This window comes from Pan paniscus, chromosome 12 (genome assembly GCF_029289425.2).
Source record: "Pan paniscus chromosome 12, NHGRI_mPanPan1-v2.0_pri, whole genome shotgun sequence".
NCBI lineage: Eukaryota > Metazoa > Chordata > Mammalia > Primates > Hominidae > Pan > Pan paniscus.
In genome coordinates this window covers 31,027,149-31,044,395 of record NC_073261.2, presented here as the reverse complement: position 1 = coordinate 31,044,395, position 17,247 = coordinate 31,027,149, and the positions used below count along the sequence as shown (strand labels likewise).

General features: G+C 42.2%; 1 gene segment (V, D, J or C); it reads left to right on the top strand.

Moving 5' to 3' along the window:
* The first annotated feature begins 13,809 nt into the window (after positions 1-13,809).
* LOC129395749 (immunoglobulin kappa variable 1-39-like) lies at positions 13,810-14,335 on the top strand. The segment is given in 2 exon segments: positions 13,810-13,864; positions 13,989-14,335. Coding segments are annotated over 2 exon segments (402 nt in total).
* The last annotated feature ends 2,912 nt before the right edge of the window (positions 14,336-17,247 follow it).

The following is a 17,247-nucleotide window of genomic DNA, read 5'->3' as shown; positions in this document are numbered from 1 at the left end:
CACATAGTTGGAAGTAAAGCTCTCCTCAGCAAATGTAAAAGAACAGAAATTATAACAAACTATCTCTCAGACCACAGTGCAATCAAACTAGAACTGAGGATTAAGAATCTCACTCAAAGCTGCTCAACTACATGGAAACTGAACAACCTGCTCCTGAATGACTGCTGGGTACATAACGAAATGAAGGCAGAAATAAAGATGTTCTTTGAAACCAACGAGAACAAAGACACAACATACCAGAATCTCTGGGACGCATTCAAAGCAGTGTGTAGAGGGAAATTTATAGCACTAAATGCCCACAAGAGAAAGCAGGAAAGATCCAAAATTGACACCCTAACATCACAATTAAAAGAACTAGAAAAGCAAGAGCAAACACATTCAAAAGCTAGCAGAAGGCAAGAAATAACTAAAATCCGAGCAGAACTGAAGGAAATAGAGACGCAAAAAACCCTTCAAAAAATCAATGAATCCAGGAGCTGGTTTTTTGAAAGGATTAACAAAATTGATAGACCGCTAGCAAGACTAATAAAGAAAAAAAGAGAGAAGAATCAAATAGACACAATAAAAAATGATAAAGGGGATATCACCACCGATCCCACAGAAATACAAACTACCATCAGAGAATACTACAAACACCTCTACGCAAATAAACTAGAAAATCTAGAAGAAATGGATAAATTCCTTGACACACTCTCCCAAGACTAAACCAGGAAGAAGTTGAATCTCTGAATAGACCAATAACAGGAGCTGAAATTGTGGCAATAATCAATAGCTGACCAACCAAAAAGAGTCCAGGACCAGATGGATTCACAGCCGAATTCTACCAGAGGTACAAGGAGCAACTGGTACCATTCCTTCTGAAACTATTCCAATCAATAGAAAAAGAGGGAATCCTCCCTAACTCATTTTATGAGGCCAGCATCATTCTGATACCAAAGCCGGGCAGAGACACAACCAAAAAGGAGAATTTTAGACCAATATCCTTGATGAACATTGATGCGAAAATCCTCAATAAAATACTGGCAAACCGAATCCAGCAGCACATCAAAAAGCTTATCCACCATGATCAAGTGGGCTTCATCCCTGGGATGCAAGGCTGGTTTAATATATGCAAATCAATAAATGTAATCCAGCATATAAACAGAGCCAAAGACAAAAACCACATGATTATCTCAATAGATGCAGAAAAAGCCTTTGACAAAATTCAACAACACTTCATGCTAAAAACTCGCAATAAATTAGGTATTGATGGGACGTATTTCAAAATAATAAGAGCTATCTATGACAAACCCACAGCCAATATCATACTGAATGGGCAAAAACTGGAAGCATTCCCTTTGAAAACTGGCACAAGACAGGGATGCCCTCTCTCACCGCTCCTATTCAACATAGTGTTGGAAGTTCTGGCCAGGGCAATCAGGCAGGAGAAGGAAATAAAGGGTATTCAATTAGGAAAAGAGGAAGTCAAATTGTCCCTGTTTGCAGACGACATGATTGTTTATCTAGAAAACCCCATCGTCTCAGCCCAAAATCTCCTTAAGCTGATAAGCAACTTCAGCAAAGTCTCAGGATACAAAATCAATGTACAAAAATCACAAGCATTCCTATACACCAACAACAGACAAACAGAGAGCCAAATCATGAGTGAACTCCCATTCACAATTGCTTCAAAGAGAATAAAATACCTAGGAATCCAACTTACAAGGGATGTGAAGGACCTCTTCAAGGAGAACTACAAACCACTGCTCAAGGAAATAAAAGAGGATACAAACAAATGGAAGAACATTCCATGCTCATGGGTAGGAAGAATCAATATCGTGAAAATGGCCATACTGCCCAAGGTAATTTACAGATTCAATGCCATCCCCATCAAGCTACCAATGACTTTCTTCACAGAATTGGAAAAAACTACTTTAAAGTTCATATGGAACCAAAAAAGAGCCCGCATCGCCAAGTCAATCCTAAGCCAAAAGAACAAAGCTGGAGGCATCACACTACCTGACTTCAAACTATACTACAAGGCTACAGTAACCAAAACAGCATGGTACTGGTACCAAATCAGAGATATAGATCAATGGAACAGAACAGAGCCCTCAGAAATAACACCACTTACCTACAACTATCTGATCTTTGACAAACCTGAGAAAAACAAGCAATGGGGAAAGGATTCCCTATTTAATAAATGGTGCTGGGAAAACTGGCTAGCCATATGTAGAAAGCTGAAACTGGATCCCTTTCTTACACCTTATACAAAAATCAATTCAAGATGGATTAAAGATTTAAACGTTAGACCTAAAACCATAAAAACCCTAGAAGAAAACCTAGGCATTACCATTCAGGACATAGGCGTGGGCAAGGACTTCATGTCCAAAACACCAAAAGCAACAGCAACAAAAGCCAAAATTGACAAATGGGATCTAATTAAACTAAAGAGATTCTGCACAGCAAAAGAAACTACCATCAGAGTGAACAGGCAACCTACAACATGGGAGAATATTTTCGCAACCTACTCATCTGACAAAGGGCTAATATCCAGAATCTACAATGAACTCAAACAAATTTACAAGAAAAAAACAAACAACCCCATCAAAAAGTGGGCGAGGGACATGAACAGACACTTCTCAAAAGAAGACATTTATGCAGCCAAAAAACACATGAAAAAATGCTCATCATCACTGGCCATCAGAGAAATGCAAATCAAAACCACAATGAGATACCATCTCACACCAGTTAGAATGGCAATCATTAAAAAGTCAGGAAACAACAGGTGCTGGAGAGGATGTGGAGAAATAGGAACACTTTTACACTGTTGGTGGGACTGTAAACTAGTTCAACCATTGTGGAAGTCAGTGTGGCGATTCCTCAGGGATCTAGAACTAGAAATACCATTTGACCCAGCCATCCCCTTACTGGGTATATACCCAAATGACTATAAATCATGCTGCCATAAAGACACATGCACACGTATGTTTATTGCGGCATTATTCACAATAGCAAAGACTTGGAACCAACCCAAATGTCCAACAATGATAGACTGGATTAAGAAAATGTGGCACATATACACCATGGAATACTATGCAGCCATAAAAAATGATGAGTTCATGTCCTTTGTAGGGACATGGATGAAACTGGAAACCATCATTCTCAGTAAACGATCGCAAGAACAAAAAACCAAACACCGCATATTCTCACTCATAGGTGGGAATTGAACAATGAGATCACATGGACACAGGAAGGGGAATATCATACTCTGGGGACTGTGGTGGGGAGGGGGGAGGGGGGAGGGATAGCATTGGGAGATATACCTAATGCTAGATGACGAGTTAGTGGGTGCAGCGCACCAGCATGGCACATGTATACATATGTAACTAACCTGCACAATGTGCACATGTACCCTAAAACTTAAAGTATAATTAAAAAATATATATATATATATCTTGCAAAACAAAGAATGACATGTCTGTAGAAGGTATTCACAAGCAGGGACTCACATCTAACCAAAATTCTAGGGATTTCACCATCACAAACACTACTTTGGAGCCTGGAGATGCTGCACATCCTCCTGTGAGCAGAACACTCACTGGGACCCTGCACAGTGTGATGGCCCCAAACATAAAGCTCTCAAGGAAGCTCAGCCTCTCAGCGTGGAAGGAGAGGCTGCGGTGCCGGGGGATGTGTCCACAGAGAGTCGAGTCAGGTGGGCTCAGGCAGTTGCCTGGAGAGTCTTTGAGGAAGAGGACATGAGGCGTCAGTCACAGGTACATGCTCCTCTTCTGTGTGAACAGGGGCCAGGTCTCTCCAGGGCACCTTCCAGAGCCTCTTCCTTCCTAACTCCTTGGGGCGCTCAAGCCCTACAGACCCTCCAGTGTTGGCTGCCACATCCTCACTGGACCAGCCGCTAAGGTTTCCTGCTGTCCTCATGGCTGCAGGGATGCTCAGTCATGTCACTGGGAGGAGATCCTAGTGTGTCCCGTCCTCAACTGCTACAGGCATACTTGACTTGAACTATGTTTGTTTTGCTCCATTGAACATTTTATGTCACATTGTTCACAGTAGAGACATACCCCCTCCACCACTGACCCTTTCCACACTGCTGCACCCACCAGGTGATTTGCATATTGCACCCTAGGGGAGGACCTTCCCTTGTGAGTCTGAGGTAAAAGCTCAGCTCTAACCTTGCCTCGACAGATCAGGACTCCTCAGTTCATCTCACAATGAGGCTCCCTGCTCAGCTCCTGGGGCGGCTGATGCTCTGGGTCCCTGGTAAAGATAGAAAAAATATGAGGTGGGAAAATGGGGTTGGAAGGTGAGTTCTGGGTGCTCCATAGCTTCCCATATTTATTTCAACCGTGTGTTAGAGGCACATGGTCTATGCTCCAGGAAAGAGAATTCATATTTTTGTCTTAAGAATAATCAGGATTCACCTCCAAGGAACAATGACCTCTGATTAAGATCTTGAAAATAAAGAGTTCCCTGCTGGCTGGTAAATAATGGGTTCATTTTAGAAAGTCTACTTTCCATGATATAAATCAAAACTTGAAAATATATGTAACTGTAAATCAGTATCATAGGGAAATCATGAAAGCTGCTCATAATGTGTCTATACAACCTTGCACTTCTCTGTTATTATTTCAGGATCCAGTGGTGATACTGTGATGGCCCAGACTCCACTCTCCTGGCCTGTCACCTCTGGAGAGCTACCCACATATCCTGTAGGTCTAGTCAGAGCCTCTTGTCCAGTGATGGATACACCTATTCGTATTGTTTCCTGCAGAAGCCAGGCCAGTGTCCACAGCTCCTGATCTATTTTGTTTCAAACCGGGCCTCTGGAGTCCGAGACAGGTTCAATGGCAGTGGGTCAGGCACTGATTTCACACTGAAAATCAGCCGGGTGGAGCTGAAGATGTTGGGGTTTATTACTGCATGCAGGCTCTGCAGCTTCCTCCCACAGTGGTACAGCCCCATAGAGAAACCTCCCTTCTGGGGTGTCCCAGCTGCTCACATGCACTGCTTGTCTGGGGAGCAGCTCAGCAGGGTCTCTCAGTCTGCAGAAGAGGAGGCAGAGTTTGCTGCTGAGGACCCTGGCCCATGAAAGCCTCAGCTGCACCTCAGTCCCACATGTTAAGGCTCCATCGGCTGCCACATGTAGCCACCTGCTCTGGGAACAGCCAGCTCTGATGAAGGAAGAGTGAATGAAAGCTCATCCTCACCCTCCTTGTCTGGCCCACATTTGTTGAGTCCATTTATTTGCAGAACAATCAGATCACGGATGCAGATTAGTGGTAACACAAGTGAAATACATGTTGCAAACGACTGGTCTGGGGATAGTTTTAAACATGGTAACAGTTGTTCATGTTGAGAAATTGCTATCTTCCCACTTTCCAAACTTTCTCTCTCCTTTACCACTCACACGAACCTGCCCTCCCTAGTATTATGGTGGAGAAAGCATTCTGCACCAGCTATTTTCACGGGGGTATGGCTAAGAATAATTAGTTATAATGTTTGATTTTTTTTTACTTCTTATAGATTTTTAAAATCCAGGGGAAATATAAATCCTAATACCGAAATAGTTTGATTTACCTCAATTACCTTTTGCTGACTGAAAATGGAGTTCTTACAATTCCAAAAGTGGGATTTGAAAATAAACAAAATAACTCAGAAGGAAAACATAAAGTTTATAAAACGTATCACAGGAACAATGCAGAATTGTATGAGATTTTTATTTTCTTCTCAAATTCTTCGAATTTTAAAAGTATTTTACTGACATAGTACTTTAGAGAGGAAATATCTAGTACTATGTTGTCATAAGAAAATCATTCGAAGAATGAATAAATGCATTATTTTTACATGACCCTATTTTTTTCCTGAAAATCAATCTGAATCGTCTATTTTAGTTGTAAATGCATAGAAAAATTATGCTCTTAATAGATTCTATTAACTCTTCATTTAGCATTAGGTATGTCTCCTAATGCTATCCCTCATCCCTCCCCCCACCCTGCAACCGTCCCCGGAGTGTGATGTTCCCCACCCTGTGTCCATGTGTTCTCATTGTTCAATTCCCACCTATGAGTGAGAGCATGCGGTGTTTGGTTTTTTGTCCTTGCGATAGTTTGCTGAGAATGATGGTTTCCAGCTTCATCCATGTCCCTACAAAGGACATGAACTCTTCATTTTTTATGGCTGCATAGTATTCCATGGTGTATATGTGCCACATTTTCTTAATCCAGTCTATCGTTGTTGGACATTTGGGTTGGTTCCAAGTCTTTGCTATTGTGAATAGCACCGCAATAAACATACGTGTGCATGTGTCTTAATGGGTGCAGCACACCAACATGGCACATGTATACATATGTAACAAACCTGCCCATTGTACACATGTACCCTAAAACTTAAAGTATAATAATAATAAAATAAAAATAAATAAATAAATAAATAGATTCTGTTGACAATAATGTTCTAAATTTATATGCTTTCTTAATATGAGGGCTACGGTCTGATACATATCTGTATACATTTTGCCATGGAACTTTTAAACCTAACAAATGCTTTCCGTTAAAAAAGCAATAGTGCTTTCTTCACCATAATACTAGAGAGGGCAGTTTCGTGTGAGTGGTAAAGGAGCAAGTTTGGAAAGTGGGAAGACAGCAATTTCCCAATATGACCAAGTGTTACCATGTATAAAACTATCCCCAAATCAGTCGTTTCTAACATGTATTTCACTTGTGTTACCACTTGCCTGCTTCCGTGATCTGATTGTTCTGCCAAATAAATTTACATGAACCCGAGTAATGAGTGATGTCTGTTACATGTGAAAACACTGTGTAGAGACACAAAAGGCTCATTGAATCTGATGCAGGCTAACAGCTTAACTTATACTTGTGATGATTTATGTCAAGATAACGGATTCCATAGGAAGTGCAATTAAAATTCCAATGTGTCATTTCTGTTAGGTTGAAAAGTTGCATGGCAAAATGTATATAGATATTTAGTAGACCATAGCCCTCAAATTAAGAAACATAAGCACTTCATATGTTATTCAAAAATACTAATTAATGTATCTTTGAGCCTAAATGTTATTACAGAACGCAGTAAAAGAAAATAAGATGTAAGTAGCAACAGCAGGAGATACAGCAATTCCGTTGTCACTTTAGCCCTCCTGTGATTGACAGCACCTAGTCACCTTGAGTTTCTGCTTTTCTGTGAGACAGAAGATAAAATCAAAACCCATTCAAGGCGGTTAGATATATTCTTAGGAAAAGCAAACAAATGTACAACCTACCTGATGCTGATATCCCAAAGGTCTATATTCTCAAGTCAAAATGGTGAAAAGTAAATGATTCCAAATCTGAAAGGAGAATCAGAGCATAATTAAATTTATTACAAAGAAACCTCAAAATATGGTGGACTAAATGTGACAAGGTTTCTGTGTCTGTGCCATGGCAGTGCAGAGGCAGGCACGTGGCCTTCGTGGTGTGGGTGGCTCTGCTCCATGAGGTCACTCAGGTGGACAGGAGGCACGACCACCCTGAGAGCACAGCCTTCCTCCTTCCTCACAGTCACTGCCCCCATGGTCATCCTCAACAGCATGAGGTGGAACTGAATGGAGAGAAAGCTGTTTTCTTCTAAGGATCCAAAATAAATACAGAAACAAATAAAACCTCTCGCTTTCCATCAGGGACAAATGTACTTTTGACTCAGTCACAGATTTGAGAAATTTTCCATTGAGTGGGTCTGCTGATAAACCCACGTTCATTGTTTGTTTTAATCTGAAAATGTGTTTACATGATTCTTGAAGATATTCTTTGACGAGAAACTTCCATATGTGGTAGCCTATTTGAAGTTGTCATTTACTATTTTATCATTGCTGCTAAAAAGTCATTTGTTAAAAAATCCGTGACTCTAACTGTTCTTGTTTGAAAGGAATATGTCTTTTTAAGATACTCAGATTCCTTTTAAGCTCTTCATCTGGCCCTCCTTTTTTCTGATTCAATGCATTGTTTAATTTTTTACTTATGACTAATTAATCAATTAATTTTCACAATCACAGAATCAAATGTCCGATAAGTTGCTATGTCAAAGACCTGTCTGAAGATGGCAAAAACACCCCACAATAAACAAAAGACAACACCATGGTCTCAGGAACACTGGGAAAGTAGGAGTGCTGGTGTCCCATTCTCAACAGGGAGCCCGAAAGTTAGAGGCGGGTCTTTCTTGTGACCTGGGCACTGGGGAGGAGCCACCCATGTGCTGAGTTGCGGGAACCTGCCCCATTCTCTGAGACTGGAAGCAAGGCCCTGGCTGTGTCCCACCTGCTATGGACTGAATTGTGCCCCAGATTCATGTTGAAACCCTAATTTCAATATGACTGTAGAAATTAGGACCTCTAAAGATGTAATTGAGGTCATAAGGGGGGTCCCCGATCCAGTAGAATTCGTGTTTCGTTGTTGTTGCTTTGTTTTGTTTGTTTGCTTGTTTGTTTTTGAGGCAGAGTCTCGCTCTGTCGCCCAGGCTGGAGTGCAGTGGCGCCATCTCAGCTCACTGCAAGCTCCGTCTCCCGGGTTCACACCATTCTCCTGCCTCAGCCTCCCGAGTAGCTGGGATTACAGGCGCCCGCCACCACTCCCGGCTAATTTTTTGTATTTTTAGTGAAGGCGGGGTTTCACCGCGTTAGCCAGGATGGTCTCGATCTCCTGACCTCATGATCTGCCCGCCTCGGCCTCCCAAAGTGCTACGATTACAGGCGTGAGCCACTGCGCCTGGCAAATTGGTGTTTTTATAAGATTCAGAGAGCTCTCCTTTCTCCCTTCTCTCTCTAACTGCCTTCCGCTCTATGGAAAGGCTGTGTGAAGACACCGTGAGAAGGTGGCATCTGCAAACCAGGAAGGTCCTTACCAGAAAGCAAACCCTCCTGGACATCGATCTGGGCTATTCCAGGCACCAGAAATATGAAAATTAAATTCTGTGGTTTCTGCCATCCAATCCAGTTTTTTTGGTGTGGCAATGCAAGCTGACTCATCCACTTTTCCCACTCTCTCTGAGCAGGATCAGCCTCAGGAGACCCTCGTGGACGTGGGGACCTGGTGTTGCTCCTCTTCCTCCTGCTTTTCCAACTCTCTGGTGAAGAGGGAGAACTCGGGCTTCACCTTCAGTTTCTGTGCATTAAACATGAATTTAATGCAGTTTCTTTGCATTAAACATCCTTCAAGATGAAGTCTGTCGCCCATTTTGCTTGTTCATCAGAATTCAGTCAAACTGAATGAAGTAGTTATTTAGAATTAACACTTGGGGATGTTCATAATTGTTCCCCAGTTATGTGACAGTTGGGATATTGTGCGGTGCTCATCTCCAGGCCCCTCCCTGTGTTCCAGGAGACAGGGTCACGTCACCAGCAGAGCCAGTCACGGAAATAACAGTGTCCTAGCCTAGCTCCACAGGAAATAAGGGCTGACACTGATCTCCTGCTGGCTCCCACTGTCCCCTGGACACGATGCCCGCCTGGGTCAAGGGGGTGAGTCTGGACAGACGTCACTCTGGCCATCAACAGCCTAACTACCTTCATGACCTCCCATTGTGAACAGAGTCCCAGAAGTTGCTTGAGCCATGAAAGTTGGACAGAGAAATCCCACATCACTGCAGTCAGAGGGGGGCTGTGAAAAGACCGTGGGGGGCGTTTCATACTATGATCATGCAGCACTGAGCCATGGCTGCCACTCTGTCTCATGGGAGCCCCCGGGGGAAGATCCACTCACCCTGTGCTCTAGAGGTCGTTTTTGTCACCATCTTGGTTCTAGCTGGTTTGGGCCAGTTTCTGTAGTGCATCCTCTTTTGTCAAGATCCTGTTCCAGTCAGCGTTGTCATGACCAATGTTGTGATCGGTGCTCAGAACAGAAGTCCTGATGATCTCCTACCTTACACTCGCTGCTTTCTGTGAATCAGATATTCTGATAAGGATCCTGTTGGATCCTACTCGAATCAGGGGCCACACAGGCCCTCACTGAGGGCTGAGGACCACAGGCATCTGAAGATAAGCAGAGGTCCAGAGAATGAGAGCCCCTGACTGTCCTCTGTGAAGACAGCTTCTCCCCAGATGGCTGAGGGCTATCTTTGGCTGTGTCCTTCTTTCTGAATGATAATGAGGGATAGAGCAAGTCTCTAAGCCAAACCACAACATTTCAGGGACAATGATACCTACGCAGGCCCTCCTATGTGTGCTGCTCTAACCTAGACATAGGTGGCACTGGATACGCTTAGGGAAGTGAGGAGATTTATAATCAGAAGGAAGAAAGAGGGAATGAAAGGAGGAGAGAGAGAGAGAAGAGCGTGTGATGTGTGTATAGTACCAACACTGAAGAGTCATTCTATAATAGTTTAGTGCTGAGTATGGTGCTCAAATGATCAGGCTGTTTTCCATGGAAACTATACAGGTACCTTTCACAGGAAAAGAGCCTTTGCACATGAAATTAAGGATTATAAAACAGGCAGATTATCCTGTATTGACCAGGTGGGCCCTAAAGGGGCCTGTCTTTGTTAAATGTCATTTTTAAAAATCCTGCAGAAGAGAAGACCATCTGAAGACAGCAAGAGATTGAAATGATTTGGACTCAAGCCAATGAAAGCTTAAACCACCAAAAGCTGATAGAAGTAAAAAAAATAGACTTGCCCCTGGAGCCCCTGGAGCAACTTTGTCTGATGACAGCCTGCTCCTGGCTGCTGAAACTGATGCTGGACTTCTGGCCTCCAGAACTATAAGAGAATATATTTCTATTGCTTTAAGCTACCAAAGTTTTGGTAATTTGTTATAGCAGCCCAAAAATACTAATACAAATGGGGCTTAGAATAAATCCAGCCTAAAGGTAGTATAATGATTGGGAATCTCCGCATTCGATTCTCTAATGTTACACATATTAGAAGATTTTATGAGGAAATAGCATACAGGAAACCCCACAGTGTATACTGGAACATCTGTTAATTATATAATAAATATTGATAATTCTTAGTAGAGCATGACATCTGGGTAGTAATATCTTATCTAGAATCTTCATTCTAAGATATTCAAGGATGCAGAAAAGGGGCCCTAAGTAGTCTTTTCATACATATATATGCATAGATACATTTCCTGGTGCATCAACTAGAGAAACCTTCAGGACAGCCCTTGATATCCTTGGTGCTACTATTCACAGGTGAGTAAACTGTTCATCAGAGCACAGGGGTGGTTTGCCCAAAGATACATGGCCAGCAATTATAAGCGCTGAGCTTGGAACCCAGCTTAAATATGTTGCTTCCACATGGCCACATTTGTTCCATGGAGGAATGAATGGCTTTTAAACTCAGAGAAGAGACAAAGCCGGAAGGGTGGTGTGGAATTCTTAACAAGCCCCTTGCTACCTCTGAACCTTGCCATGATTACCACAATTATAAACTCAGGCCTTTCTGCAGTTTTGTCCACATAGCAAAACTTCCTCCAAGTCTTTAAAATTTAAATGTCTTTCTTTCAGATTTGAGGGCAGGAGCACATCTCGCATTGCCCTGAACACTTTGCATCTTTTCTACCATCCTCATCTCTCTGACCCGGCTCTTCCCTCTCAAAATGTGTCCTATCAATCTGATTTCTTCTCCTAATGTGAAAACAAATGAACAAATAGCCCCCTACTTTTGTCATCTCCAGAGAACACAAGAGCTAATCACATACCCAGAGAGTATGAGAGTTTCAAGGATTTATCCAAGAGCTTTTACACATAAGAAGTATTCTGCTGCTAGCTCTCTTCACAGTGAAATGCCTGTGTGTCTTGTTAAAACTGACACTAAAAAATCACAAGATAGAACCATTTTGAAGAATGGAGGGTGACCATTCCAAGATAATTCAGGTGTTTCCTAAATTTTCTGAATATCCCTATGCATTAAAAAAAAGATTTGGCAAGAATTCAGACCATACTGTCCAAGAAAGAATGTTTTTCCACTTTCTTAGGTTGGCTCTTTCAGGGATAATGATGCCTATGCAGGCAGCATATTTATAATGCACAGGAAACACTGGGAGGAAACAAGGCAGTGAAGGAGGAAAGAAAGGAGGGACTCCAAAAGTCTCCTCAGCAAAGAGCTACCGCTGAGGATGACTGGAGCTCAAGCTCACATGGAAACAGGGGAAAATGTCTCAGTATTATTCCAGCTGAGAAGAGAGGGAGCTGGGGTATATACACCTCTCCTGTCCTCACTGATTGAGGGCTTTCTGAGAGGATGCTCATTCCAGGTGCTGTGAAAGGCCATGTGTGCAGGCAGGGCTGCCTTCTCCAGTTTGACATAGAGCAGTGAGGAACAGATATGGCCTTGGGGAGTCAGCAGAAGTACAGCAAAGGGGAAAGGCAAAGGGTAGCAAGAGTGACTGCTACATTCACCTCCCCGCACAAAAAAATGTGTGTATTTCAATCCAGAGCTTCTTCTCTCGGAACCTAAATCTTAGCAAGCAGTTTGCCAGTAATTTCCCTTGAAATTCAGGCCCCTGGAAAGCAGCAGGAGATCTGGGTACAGGCTATACCACTGTGGTCTGCTCACTCTTAGTGATGCGTGAGTAATGCTCCCTGGACTCCCCAGGTTCTAGTCTTCTCATGTCGATGTAGTTGATTCCACTTCCCTTGCTGCACAACCAGGCTGGGATGCCTGGGCAGAGGCAGACATGTGAGGTATAGGGGTTCAAATCTGTTTCCAAGTTTTATCCCGATTCAAAGTATTTCTTCACGTACATGGGCGGTGGCTTGGCAGGAGATGCAGATTCTCTCTCCTGGAAGTGAGGCAAGGAGGCTGGCATCTGGGTAAGGATGATGTCCCCACATACTGCTAAAGAGTCAAAGAGGAAAGTGGCATCAATGGTGCAGGGCAGAGACATGCACTGAGTAGCTGCTGCCCTCACTGAAGAGAAAGTGTTCACTGACTTGGCCTTTCCCCAGGGCCTCTCCCTCCCCTGCTTTCCAGAAAGCCCGGTTTTTTGGGAGCTGTACCTGAACACCTGGGAACATCCCGGTGGGAAAGGCAGCTCAGAGCATTAGCAATGGTAAGTTACCTTGTTCTTCTTCCTGTGGAGACAATTGATCATATGGGTCACCAAGACGGAGGTGCTGTCCATTTAGTCCCTGGTTATTACAGAGACCTATAGCTCTGGATTATGGAAGATCTGTGAGTGGCACAGGCATTGAGGAATCACAGCATCATTATTGTGCATCTGCAGGGAATGGCTTGGAAATAGACTGGTAATAACAAATGTTTAAGGTCACTGCAAAATAACTTTGAATATTTAAATATGCTTCTGACAAAGACTTTTTTCCCACATGAAACAATGGGAGCAACGTGACAATCACAGAGGTGTTGTTAGTATAACAAAGGGATTGTCGCTCCCACAATGTCCATTTAAATAACTTGAAGACCTGATAGCCCCATTCTCTAAGACATTATCAGACATTCCCTACAAATGGTCATACTCTCCTATATACTCCCGATACAACTCTAAAATATATGACTCCATGTAGTCCCTAGGTTTGTATTAAATTTTGACTTTTTTCTCCCAAAATATCTCTTGTCAAAACAACGGATCTAGAGAGAAATACACTCCCTCCAGGCAAATCTGTCAGGCCTGGTCTGACCTGGGACCCTGCGGACACTACCCCTTTGCTGAGTTACCGAGATGAGCCAGCCCCATGGCTGTGCCCAGCCTGCCCCATCCCCTGCTGATTTGCATGTCCTAGAGCGCAGCCCCCTGCCCTGAAGACTTCTTAATAGGCTGGTCACACCCTGTGCAGGAGTCAGTCGCAGTCAGGACACAGCATGAACATGAGGATCCCCGCTCAGCTCCTGGCCTTCCTGCTGCTCTGTCTCCCAGGTAAAGAAGGAGAACACTGGGAAGTTAGCCACCCAGTGTGCTCAGTACAGCCTGGCTCTTCAGGGAAATCCTCGCATAACATGGTGAAAAGTGTAAATATTTGTTTTTCTATTTCCAATCTGAGATGCCAGATGTGACATCCAGATGACCCAGCCTCCATCCTCCCTGTCTGCATCTGTAGGAGACAGAGTCACCGTCTCTTGCCAGGCTAGTCAAAGCATTTACAACTATTTAAATTGGTATCAGCAGAAACCAGGGAAAGCACCTAAGTTCCTGACCTATAGGACATCCAGTTTGCAGAGGGCAATGCCATCTCAGTTCAGCGGCAGCGGATATGGAAGAGATTTCACTCTCACCGTCAGCAGCCTGCAGCCTGAAGATGTTGCAACTTATTACTGTCAACAAGAGAGCATTTTCCCTCTCCCAGTGCGACAAGTCATAACATCAACCGCTAGGATAGCAGATGAGTGAGGCCGGGTTGCCCTAGCTGCTCCCCCTGGTGCCTCAATCTGCTGAGTTGTTTTCCAGATGCAGCCAAGTTTTGAAGGTCATCTGGAAATTTTGGTAAATTGTGATGAGGTGGCTCCTTTGCACCCACTCTCTTTCCTCCTCATCCCCAGAAGCAAAGAATGAAATGCGAGTCCTGATTTAATAAAGAGATTTAACCACCTGAGGAGTCTGTTATGGGATGATTGGAATTCTTGTAGCAAAAGAGAAGCCACTCTAGCCCTTCCAAGCAGGAATTGTTTTAATTTATGAAATTAGTGTCTAAACTACAGCTTTTCAAGGCCTGGTTGATGTTAGTCAGGGAAGCACATACTAGAGACGTGATTCTCTGGTGCTCCTGCAGAAACCAGGGTGCACCCTACCCTGCAGGTGTGAGCTGCCTAACCACATGGTCCTTGGATCTGTCTGAGAAGCCCAGAGTGCAGGTGCTGATGCTCTCAGCCTCCTGCAGTATGTCTCTAGGTGATTCTCTAGTTCTCAACTAAGTCCACTTGTCTGTCTGCAGGTGTCAATGAGCATTGAATCATTCTCTTCCGACTTCCAAATCTCGTGGAAGGACCCCTCAGTGAACAACTCTACAGGAAAGTATAGAGGGAAAGGTGGTTCTGAAGAATGCGCTTTCAGAAGTGATGGTGATAATGAGGAACTGACAGCTGAAAGCCCAACATGGCCAGTATTTTCACAAAATAGTGAAAACTTTTGCCAGTTATGCATGGCCTCAGAATACATTTGAATATACTGGCACTTGTCACATAGCAACATAACTTTATTAAGTCATAGACACAGCTTAAAAATCAGGAAATTGTATGACATACATAACAATCATTTTACAAACAAATGAAAAATATTTATTGACAAAGAAACCAAAACAACAGAAAAACCTGAACATTGGTGTAACCTTTTTTAAATTATGAAAATTCTTTGCTACTCAACATGTATCCAGAATCCAGCAGGATCATTAGCGCACTGAGAGCATGATACATGTGCTAAATAGCAGAACGACCTTCAGTTCACTGAATGAGAACCTTCGTTTAGCCATGGTAGTTGATAACAGGTGATCTATAAAAGGTTTAAGAAGCTATGTTCTATGTGATATTTGTTTCAGCTAAAGAGATACCGTGGTGGTGGGCACCATTGGCCCCAGCTACCAGGGAGGCTGAGGCAGGAGAATCACTTGGACCCAGGAGGTGGAGGTTACAGTGATCCAAGATCATGTCACTGCCCTCCAGCCTGGGCGACAAGAGCAAACTTCTGTATACTATTATGGCAATGAGGCTATTTTTAAAAATTTTAATGGAAAGCCACATGTTGCAACCACACCCAGCTTTATTTTCTAATCAATGCAACATGACATTTGAAAACAATTGGAAGATTGTAAAGTTGGAGAAACAGAATGATCTGTCCATGGAATAATAAAATGCTTTGATGTTTAAATGGAGTAAAAGTTTGTAGGAACCATAATAATTACCAAGGTGAAAGAATAACTTAAAATTGTGTGTATCTGTGTTCAAAATTATTAGACTTCATTCACCATTTCAACTTGGTTTGGGGAGGTTGCCCACTCCTGCAGCCTTCATCAGAATGTGGTGCCTGGGTAGATACTGCCCTTTAGCCTTGACCTCAGATGAACACAATCCATAGGTTAGAGACAAGCTCTGCTCCCCGCAGCAAAACCACCCAGCTGAGCCCTGTCTTGAAGAGTCATGTTAATACTAAAATGAACATCCAGAAACACGATAAAACTTGATGTAATACACTGACTTTTAAGTAGTTGGGTATCAATCATCATTGTGCAAAAAAAGTGACCAATGTAATACTTACACATTCACCCATATAAGATGTATCTTATTATAATTAGTGGCAGAAGTATAAATATTTGGTAATCTATTTATAAAGCTACCAATGAGAAATTTAAAAAGAAATTTAAAAAATTATATATAAATAAAATGTAAAATTTACCTTATTTATGGAAACTCCACATATATATATAAACATTAATGTAGGTACATATATATATTTATTTGATAAATAGTTGGGCGCGTGTAGTTCCATATGCATATATTCATGTCTAAATAAGGCCATTTACATATATATATAAGAAACAAATGCATATTTACAAAATTTTTTAATAAATTAAATCTCTTAAGATAATTCTATTTATTCCTCATCAAAATAGTTGGTTTCTAGAACCAGATATAGTACCTGCTCTGGCTATAGGAATGTCCTTTGCAATTTCTTGAAATTTGATGTATTTCTAAAACACTCACCAAATTCATGTGTCACCTTAAAATATTTTTCTAACTTACTTGAGGTGCCAAAGAGTATGAATGGAGATGATTTTCCCTAATGTTAAAAATTACATCCTTGTCTCCTAGGTAAGTCCTCATTCTTTGTATGTCTACAATGATGCTATTCTGGACAGAGTTCTATCCATGGATGCTGGACTGATATCACATCATTCTCACAGTCAAGGATGGCCTGGAGAGTAAAAATCATAACAGTGAGCAAAGTGCAAGTGTTATATCCTTGTTCATTTTGCAAAGAGAGATCAGCCATTCAATGACATTGTCTATGGGTTTGAACAAATCATCAGACCTTAGAAAAAACAGAACAGAGGATTAGAGACAAAGTCATGGTGGAAGAGCTATGAGTGGACCTTTCAAAATGGGCCAAAAGTTGCCTAATCTATGGGGTAGAGAGCAAGTTGATCATGTAACTTGCTCAGGAAGAGCTTTTTGGGGTTGTGAAAATACTTTATATCTTGACTTTGGAGGTGGTTAGAAGGATTATTTATTTGCAAAAATTCATAAAAACTGTACATTTAAAAATCAATGTGATTTATTTTAACTATTATTATCCTCAATAAAGATAGTTAA